This window comes from Lethenteron reissneri, chromosome 44 (assembly GCF_015708825.2).
Source record: "Lethenteron reissneri isolate LAM-NWPU_2019-01 chromosome 44, ASM1570882v1, whole genome shotgun sequence".
NCBI lineage: Eukaryota > Metazoa > Chordata > Hyperoartia > Petromyzontiformes > Petromyzontidae > Lethenteron > Lethenteron reissneri.
In genome coordinates this window covers 12,720,852-12,731,232 of record NC_083822.1, presented here as the reverse complement: position 1 = coordinate 12,731,232, position 10,381 = coordinate 12,720,852, and the positions used below count along the sequence as shown (strand labels likewise).

The following is a 10,381-nucleotide window of genomic DNA, read 5'->3' as shown; positions in this document are numbered from 1 at the left end:
TCATTGCAGTGCTTCGTAAAGATACAAATGTTAACCTTAAACTATTGCGGCCCCACCTTGAAGATGATGGGTGTCGTGCCGCTACGTTTTCTCAGCTTGGTGTTCAGTCCCTTCAGAGTCATCCATTCCCTCCACCAGTCCCATCGATGGAGTTCACGACGCGCATTTGTTTGAGAGTGGCAATCGGCAGAAGCCACTTCTCTTCGTCCACGGGGCTTAGCTACTTATCTTTTGGAACATATTTCGTGTTTGTGTGTCGGTGTTCATTCACAAACCTGATATGCAGGTCTGTGTTTATTCACGATCACTTTGAACTAATTTAAATTGTGGCTATTTTGAGGACCTTTCGAGTTTGCGTTTAACTGGGAAGCACATAATGAAGGACATCGGAGATGAAGACATCTGATCAAGAATTTTCTTCACACAGATGTTTTTTTTTACAGTTTTTACGGTTTACAAGAGAATTACAGTCCTCTACTATCGTCGTGTATACACGATGTATGTATGCTGCACTTCTGTCGCACATTCTACGCGACTTTATCGAAAGAACCAAGAATATTAATCCCTGCAGTCACGAAAGCTTTAAATCGAAATTTATTGCATCCCATCCCCTCCCCCCCACCACTTCTGTGAACCCAGCGGCAGTAGAATGTCCTCTAGAGGGGGGGCTCTGCACAGCGCTCTCTCGTGGAAGCCCTTCTGCCAGCAGTGGAGTGGACGAGCGATTTCAGTGCAGAGCTGCGCCTTGATTTTGATTGGCCTGTTTTGATTGCTGTGGTGCCGTAATTCTGATAAAGCCCATTATTATTGTTGTTGTTGATCTAAAATGAGCAATGGATATTTGGTGCTTAGCGCACTGCCCTATGAACCCGCTGTGTAGTGAGTTTGAGTTGAGGCTCCGGCTAATGTCAGCGGTGAGTTACACTCTCTCTCTCTCCTCTTTCTCTCTTCTGAACGGCTAAAACTCACCCAAATGTTGCATATTGAAGTATAACCCCTTAATTAAACTCGACTCTAATTGACAGATACGGTTGTGGCTACGTGCCGTTTGTACGTTAGCAACGCCCAACAATAATCCTATTAGCGTGATGTGGCTGCGGCGGATCGCACCGGAATTTGCTGGCCTCACAACTGAGCGTTGCATGTTTTGCATTCCTTGTCAAGGTGAAATAATTTCTCAGTATTTTAGCAGGAGGTTATTTTTTGTTGTATGTTTTTTTTGTCTCTCTGTGTTCTGAAACATTGTTTCAATCATTATATATATATATAATTGTGATAAAGCCCATTATTATTGTTGTTGTTGACCTAAAATGAGCAATGGATATTTGGTGCTTAGCGCACTGTCCTATGATCCCGCTGGGTAGTGAGTTGGAGTTGAAGCTCCGGCTAATGTCAGCGGTGAGTTACATATAAACCAGTCCTGGTCCCTTCTCTCACCAACACACACAGCAGTGTGCTGACATATACGGTCAAACGACCTCCATGACTGACAGTGAGTGAGGAAGCCTTCATGCAGTAGTCACATCGAATAATTGCTGTACATTATTTTTGTTTGTGATGTTAAATGTGCTACATAATACGTTTTTTTGTTTTATGTAGAATTTTGTGCGGTAATATTTTATGCTTCTAAGTGATGAAACGGCAATGCATTTCTTTTCTCTATAAAATAATATTGTGTCAGAATGCACTCTGTAGGTTAGTTATAAATATTACATTTTGATTTGCATTTCATAAATCATTAAAAAAGAATGTGTTTCATAAGGGAATTATTTAACCTTAAACAAAGATCATTCGGAATATTTTCTCTTCAGATTCTGAATATTTTAGAATGATATTTGCAACTCGGCTGGCGATGGAACTGATATGTCACTGCCATGAAACACAAATGTATTTCAGAAGGGACTCTTTGCAAAAATGCACGTAAAATTAAAACATAAATTATACACGGGTATTAAACCACCGTCCATAAACAATTGTTCATTGTCTATAAATTGTGGATTTAAAAAACAAAATCCTGCAATCCTTGAGTTGACCTTTGACGGCATGAATTTGGGGAAAGGCATATTTATTTATTTATTTTATTGCCATGTTTAATTTAAACCTCCGCTTGCGAGCCGAACATCAGCAAATATAACAAAAAATAACGTAGTGAAAATGATGAATGCTTTATAAAAGGGACCACAGGGGGAAAGTAATTCGGAACGTGCGTTTAGAGTATTTTTCTGCCCTAAATGTCCACGTGATAAGCAACTTCGTTGAGCCATCATTTGTGACATCCTGGTCGCTTCCTACAATGAGCTATATCGCTCAGTGGGCCTTCCTTACCTGGTCAAATAAAAATAGTAAATAGTTTAAATTTAGTTGAATGAACTTAAATTATTGCGTGAAAAAACCCACCGAACCACAATGCGTGGCTCCACTCGGGGTCTTACGCGTGTGCTCTCCGTTCGAAGAGAACTTGGAGGCGTAAGTCAATTGCCAAAGCCAAAGTAAGCAAAATCGATCATCAACAGCATGCTATAATTCATGACACAATTGATATCGGCAACACAATCATACGAACAAACTTGAAAATGTATTATATGTAATCTGCGGAAAAATTCAAAATATACTTACGGCATGTAGCGAGAACATGAATGTGGCAATGTTGCATGGGTGATGTTAAGGTGGTCATGTTGCATGGGGGTTTATCTTCCTGGCAGTGCTGGTACAGTGGGGGTGATAATGTCATCCCTAGCAATCGCTGCCTAGCCCACAGTGTTGAGATCTCACGGAGACATACAGGCGATTCTCAGACCTACGTCAGGTTATGGTCCTAGGAAGGGTGTCGTAAATCGAAACGGCGTAAGGCGAGACCGATTTTCCCACAGAAACAATGATATAATGGGGGTTACGTTCCTGAGGAAAGGTCTGATATGCAACTTTTTTTATATATATGAATATAAATAGCATATTTAATCGACTACCAATCATGTATAAAGTACAATAATTGTGTTTAGAAACTTTTCACTTTTATTCTCTGTAATACCTGGCTTATTTGCATTTCTGGTACGTTCCTTTACAACACCATTGTGGGAGCACTCACCTTTCCTTTTGTCAGCCGCTTTTAAGGATTAAATAAATAAATATTTAAAATGACTCATACTGCACAGGGGTCTAGCACCAGAGCGCCACCATACAGAGGCAGACCGAGTGGGCGACATAACCGTACTACAGTGATCCCTCGTTTATCGCGGTTAATGGGGACCGGAACCCCTCGTGATAGGTGAAAATCCGCGAAGTAGGATTGGCCCCCTAGGAATTTCCGTATATGTGTGTGTGGGTACCAGAATGTTTAAAATATGTATATGTATACTTTATATATTTCTATTTTACTTAAATCTATTTAATTATAAAACCTTCATATTATACATTCACTCTCTCTCTCTCTCATACGATACGTATTATGGTGTTCTACACTCACCAATGACAGTAGTATGTTGAGACTTGACTCCAGTAATGACGACGACGACGATGACGATGACAATGACGATGACAATGACGACGATGACAGACCTGTGCAGTTCGATGAATGTGATGATGAATGATGATGGTGTTACTGCACAGGTATAATGAGGTCTTAAAATCAGTTCGAAAAATCCGCGATGCACTGAGGCCGCGAAACTTGAACCGCGAAGTGGCGAGGGATTACTGTATTCATAATAAAGGTTTTTGGGTAATATCGCTTAAGTATAAATGTGTCGTAACCCTTCACCACACGACACAGCCAGTAAGGTTTGCCATGTAAACAACGCACCAATTAGTTACTACTTCAGCCCACCGATGTGTTGGAGAGTAAATCCACAACATTAATTGTAAATGGGTAGTGGAGGGTTACGACACATTTATAATTGCGCGTTCCAACCCAAAAACCTTTATTAACACATTCCTGCAGAGGGAGCTGGTAGGAACGTTGGGTTGCCCGGTCAATGGCCAGGGTCAATGGCCAGGGTCAAAGGCGGCGTGGTGTATTCCGCAAATATGCCCGACTGTGAGGGCGGGCACGAGCCAGCGTGATTAGGTTAAACGTTGAGTTTTATAAGGGCACCACGGGGTGACCAGCCCCTCCCCACCCAGCTCCATCCCTCCCACCCCCCACCCAGCCCCACCCTCCCCACCCAGCCCCTCCCTCCCCACCCAGCCCCTCCCTGCACGACGGACACAATAATCCCCTGTGGGCTGGTGTAACCAGGAGGTTCCTACCAGTATTAATATTAGTGGTCGCGAAAGCCTCCGTGTTAAACTGACGTTAACGTACGTTGGTTTGCGTGCAGACCCGGCGCTTGAGTCAAGCGTCGCGTCGTAAGTGCGTGTGGCAGTTGGTGACCTGCCGTAAGTGTGCATCGATGTGGGTCAAATCCGACTAAAGTCGAGGGACCGCCTGTATTTCGTTTAGATTTGTGTCCGTTCCCTTTGAAGACATCGTGGATCTTCACTCTAGCCAGGCCTCGGGGCTGACACCATGACAAGCAACGGGTGAGGGCTTGTTTTGTGTCTACCGTGGGCTCTCTGCCGGACCTCTGCCCTATGTCAGTGTGTACCTTTGCATCAAGGTGAATGTGTTTTCATTGTGTCTAGTGTGAATTTGTTAACATTCCAGACTACAGAAAAAAGGTTTGCTTTGGCTTTCTGCAAAGTTTAAGCGTTTTAAAGCTACCCCATATTTACTCAATGCAGACATAAGGCTTTTGAGTAGTCATATGTCAAGAAACTTACAACACGATTTTAACATTTTTTTTTTATAGAGAGCTAATTGTTTGTTCCAAAAACCGCAATAGCCTCTTTTGCAATTGTGTACTCAACGAATTACACGAAAACTGCACCTCAGAACCTACTGAAGCCCATTATAAACCAGTGGGTATAAATAATCTTATGGAATTTCATAAAAACATCATGAAGCAGCAGTTTGCACCAGTTGTATGCAATGATATGTATTCAATGTCTGCCTCCACAGAACCGTGCAAGCAACAGTTGTAAAGCTGCATAAAAAAGAATGGCACGTTACTATGTCACTTTTCCTGGCTACGACGGAGCAACTTCCACTTTGTAAGCTCTTTGATATGCCGTGTTGTTCGGCGAGATGTCCAACGTTTTGCTCCATGTCCTGGTGTGCTTCTTCAGGACGTGAATTGTTCAGGAATCGAAGACGCCACCTGCGCATGGAACGGAACGTCGGACATGGCGCGTGGCGAACAAGGACGGGCGGTGCCCTGTGACGGCGCACATGCGAGAGCCGTCCCCCTGGATCGTTGCGAGTAACACTTCTTAGCAGGGGACATCGAGCCAGCGGCGACACACACACACACGCGCGCGCCTTCGCCCACTGGGTGGCAACTTCAAGGCAGAGGCCGAGGCGGGGTGGGTGTGGAGACCGAGAGAATTCAGTTCATCTCGTGTCGAGCAAAGTGGGCTAAGGGAGGAAATGAAGGTCGTGAATAAGCGGACTTCACTAATCATTGATGCGGGGAAGGGGGGGGGGAAATGTTTAAATGCGAGATTGCGTGTCAAAATAAAACATCGCGCAAGCAGAGTCAAGGTGTTGTTACGTGTCAAGCGGCGTACCTGTACTCATAATTGTATGTGAGTGTACGTGTTGTTCAGCACAGTTGCGCTGATGAATGGTGACACGTGCACACCGAGTCACACCTCAAGACCACAGGAGACGACCACAAGGCTGTCGCCAGTGGCTCTGCGCGCATCGTCTTGCTCATCAGTGCATCAAAGAAGGCCATTGGTGCAATTGATGAAGGGCACCAATAATTGTCTAAGATTTATACAAGCAAAAAACACAAGGCTGGGCTTGTTTGGCCGCTTGAGCTGAACGCCAATAGGTGAAGGCGTTGGGCTACGCGCTGAGCAGGCCCCCTTGTTGCCCTGGGGGGTCTCCGGCCCATGCTTCGTCTTCTCTTGGGTCTTTTCCACGGAGGTTCTTCCTTGTCGCCATTGTGGAGAGCCGACACGAGGTTGCAGGGGGTTCGTCCTTTATTTATTCCCCCAGTCCACACTCGTCCCCGGCCTTCTCCGTCCGTTTCCCGCCAGTTTCTCCCCTCGCACGCCTCAGCCCCTCTCATATATCTCTTCACCTGCTCCTCCTCCCTTCTCACTGTTCTTGCTCCACTGTCCCCCTCCGTTTGGCGGGAATCCTTCCCCTGAACTCCCTTACACATGTGTAACGTAGGACTCCAAAGACCATATATGTAGAGGCACCTTCTTTATTCAGTCTTCACACTATTACAACTCACTAACTCACAACACAATGCTGGCCGTCTGGCACGACAGCGCTGACTTCCTGGATAGCTGGCTGACTATCCAGCAGCGGCGGCGAGGTCGAGCGATGACAAGGACGACAACGACGATGGCGACCACGAAGATGACTTCCATGATGAGACCACCCCCATTCCCACTTACAGCCCCGAGCCCTGACACTCACCCCCTTTTATCCTTCCAGCGTGGCCTGGTTCTGCCCTGGCCACACCCCCTTTCTGGAACTTTCTAGCGGGTTCTCGGAGCTCCCAGATGCATCTCCTCAATGACCTTTGCCCCAGTTCATCCCCTCTGCCGACGCTCCCGTGTATACTGTCTGCTCTTTATATGCTGTTGGTACACCCACAGTTGCCACTTCTGGCCGCCAGTCGGCGCTGCTACACTACACACTCAGTTTAATAACAATTGCTACAGTCTACATCATAGACTGTCAATATGCTCACCAGCTTTAAAACCAGGCAACAGTCTGCATTATCGACTGCCAGTACACTCACTCCGATTAAGAACTTTATTTTTTCTATCTACGTGATTTTACCGAAAGAAGCAAAGAATAGACTCCACATGCAATGTGAACATTCCCGATGAATCACATTTGGATACACGTCTAGTGTAATAGCGCCGGCTGGTGGACAGCAGCGACAACTGTGGCGGACAGACAGTCCACACGCCGGTGAGCGTGAGCGCGGTGCGTGTTGGCAGAGCGGAGGAACTATTGCAAGAGGACCCCATCTAAAGGCCTCTGGAACCTGCTAGTGGGTTCCAGAAGGGAGGCGCGGTCAGGCGGGGTCAGGCCGCGCTGGTAGCATGAAAGGATCCGAGAGCGGAAGCTGTCGTCTCCGCTAGACATTGCGCTGCAGGAGAGTTGTTGGCTGTCTCTGTCAGCGCCGTGTTAGACGGCCAGTGTTGGTTGTGCACAGGCTAGGCTACGCGACTGGGGAGAGTGTGTGGACGAGACCATGAACGTTGTTAATAAAGAAGGTGCCTCCTACAAACCTCGTCTCCGAATCACTGACACTACACATGGATGGACAAATGTCAGTGCTAACCACCACCGTTCAGATGTGGTTTCTGAACGACAATACCCAGGGCTTAATTTCTCGTGGAATGTTTTCCAGCTCTCCCCACCCCCCGAACTCCAACACCACCCTCTCTCTCTCCCTGTTGGTGATTGACAATGAAGTATTTGCAATATATATTTTTGCGCAATTAATTTTGCAGATAGCATTTGAAAGATGTCCACATACACAATACTGTATGGGAATATATGACGTGAGTTAGTGTGTACTGTATATATATATACGTGAAATACAAAGACTCCGGTATAGCCTCGACAGCCTGTTGGGGCAAGTGCTGTTAGCGAGTAGCACACGTGAAGGCCGGCACGGCGCACGAGGTGGTGGGTAGTCAGCACCACGCCTGAACACACAGACACACACACAACACGCGCGCATTGCTTAGAGCACTCCACTAACAATCCAGCGAACTGAGTTTTAATATCTGACCTGGCTAACACGAGTGGCAGGTGGATATCTAAACATGACCGGTGACTCCCCCAAGTGGACTCAACCTAAAATGCCTGGGTGCACTGGGAAGACAAAAGTGGTTCAACGTGGGGCTTTTTGGCCACACCATCCATTAATGTGCCACGCCAGCTTTTCAGTGATTCTTCATCAAACGGTATTACCGTATCCTCGAGATTGTGAAACGCTACGCACTCAAAACGTATGCCTATTGTCAATAAACTCGCACAAATCTGAACACGCACGCGCACACACACACGCGTGGCAGATTCGAAGACTCCTTCAGCCCCAAATTTTGCTCTCAGATACAGGAATGGGTGGGTTGGTACTTCGTTTATAATCCGTGTCCATGCATGCACATTCAGTCAGGAACATGTCTCTAAAAAATAACCATGAAGCATGACAAAAAAAAAACCCAGCCCGCAACCACAATTATTGTATGTCCCCGTGAACTTAAACAAACCGTGGACTCGGAAGGCGTTTAAAGGCAGCTGGACAATTTCAGGGTTAAGCAGCACAAAGACTGCGGTCACCTTGGTACGGGGCAGCAGGCACGTAAGCCACTGCCACGCGTGTCCACCCAGGACTTCTCCAGAGCCCCACCTCCAAACATCCCAACCTCCCACACAACCGGGCGGTGCTAAGGGGCTCTCTCTCTCTTTTTTTTTCAATCGTGACTTTCCACTTGCTCCTGAAATGGGCACTGCTAATGTCATCACGTGATCCTAGGGCTATATAAGTCGGACAACCCGGCAGCATACGCCGACAAGAGTCAAAGTTTGATTTTTCGTAGGACAAGCGCAACAGAAAAGTCGGCAAACATGAGCATTGCAGACAGCGGCTCCGCTCCGACTCTCTCTGGGGACGAGAAGGCTGCAGTGAGGGACACCTGGAAAGTCGTCTACGCCCACGCAGAGGACCACGGGACCACCGTTCTCATCAAGTAGGATGCCCGCGGAATTTTGCATGCGCGCAGTTACATTGAAATGCTGTTGCGTCAACATGTGTGTCGATGTTTTGTTTAAATTCACGTGCGCCCCTGCAAACGTGGGAAGAGTTGTTTTGTCGGAGCGTGCCACGTTCGTTGTTGGTGCAATATTTGTACTGAAATTCCGTTTGAAATTTTTGACGTTTGTAAATGTATTATTTGGCTACTTGTAGTATGAGAAATAAAATAACGTTGGCGTATTGAGTGTTTTTTTTCTCTCTGTGGGATGAAGTTACGCTTCTCAATTCGTCTCTGTCATCTGTTTTGTATTTCGTCCGTTGAGGTTTTTGTCTGACAACGCCGATGCGAAGAAGTTCTTCCCCAAGTTCCAGGCGTTGAAAACTGCCGATGAGATGAAGAGCTCCCCCGTGTTGCGCGACCACGCCAAGCGCATCATGAGCTCCATCAATGACATGGTGGTGGCCCTTGATGACACCAATGCTCAGAACGCCCAGATGAATGGCTTGAGCAAGAAGCATGCCACTGACTTCAAGGTTGACCCGAAATACTTCAAGGTAAATGTTTAACTTCGCCATCTCATACATGCGCCGAGTGCATCGTAAGCTTTTAAAAGTTTATAATTTGAACACTGAAAAATAACGACAGCGATAATAAAACCCAAACCATTGCAGCCACATGTTTGGGTGTTTTTTTTCTATTTGGACGTCAATGTGTTTATGCATATTAATATTAACACGCAATTTATCGCGCTAAAATTTTTTTGTGCGATGGTGAAGTCGTATTTATTTAACATAATCTCATGTAATTGTTTTGCAGGTCATCTCCAATGTGATTTTGAGTGTCATTGCTGAAGGTCTTGGAGCCCAATTCAATGACGCGGCCAAGAATGGCTGGTCCAAGTTGCTGACCACCACGTGCATTGGCTTAAAATCTGCATTCTAGACGCAAATAGATTTTAAGATTAATACACTTCTCGACATGTGTGTCTGATTTCAGCATATCTTGCCCACCCACTCAAGCTTGATTAAATTGTAATAGGATTTTAGGCATTTTAATAAAAAAAACTAAATTTTTGCAAAGATTATGGGATTTTAAGTTCTCTCCATCTCTCTTGGTGCTTTCTGTATCCTTGTATTACAAAAAAAAATAAAGCACATATAATGTGAGCTTTTTTTGTTTCTGTCATATTCTTTCAAGTTCAAAAAGTAAATGTTTACAGATGTTGCTAGACAATGGCGAGCCATTAAACGGAGTGTTTATTGCACATTCGCACGACGGTGTTGTGACTTTAAACACAACGCAGTGAAAAAGTTTGCAGGTAACATCTAAAAGAATGGTGATTGTCATTGTGAATGGTGGTTGTGAATGGTGGTTGTGAATTGTGTTAGTGAATGGTGGTTGTGAATTGTGGTTGTTAATTGTGGTTGTGAATGGTGGTTGTGAATTTTGGATGTGAATTGTGGTTATGAATTGTGGTTGTGAATGGTGGTTGTGAATGGTGGTTGTGAATTGTTGTTGTGAATTGTGGTTGTGAATTGTGGTTGTGAATGGTGGTTGTGAATTGTTGTTGTGAATTTTGGTTGTGAATGGTGGTTGTCAATGACACATT

General features: G+C 45.5%; 1 protein-coding gene across 1 annotated transcript; it reads left to right on the top strand.

Moving 5' to 3' along the window:
• The first annotated feature begins 8,581 nt into the window (after window positions 1-8,581).
• On the top strand, window positions 8,582-9,938 carry LOC133353468 (globin-1-like). Its single transcript, XM_061569735.1, has 3 exons — window positions 8,582-8,766; window positions 9,095-9,326; window positions 9,589-9,938. Exons 1-3 carry the CDS (start codon window positions 8,645-8,647, stop codon window positions 9,712-9,714), a joined length of 480 nt encoding a protein of 159 aa, XP_061425719.1. The 5' UTR covers window positions 8,582-8,644; the 3' UTR covers window positions 9,715-9,938.
• Window positions 9,939-10,381: the final 443 nt, after the last annotated feature.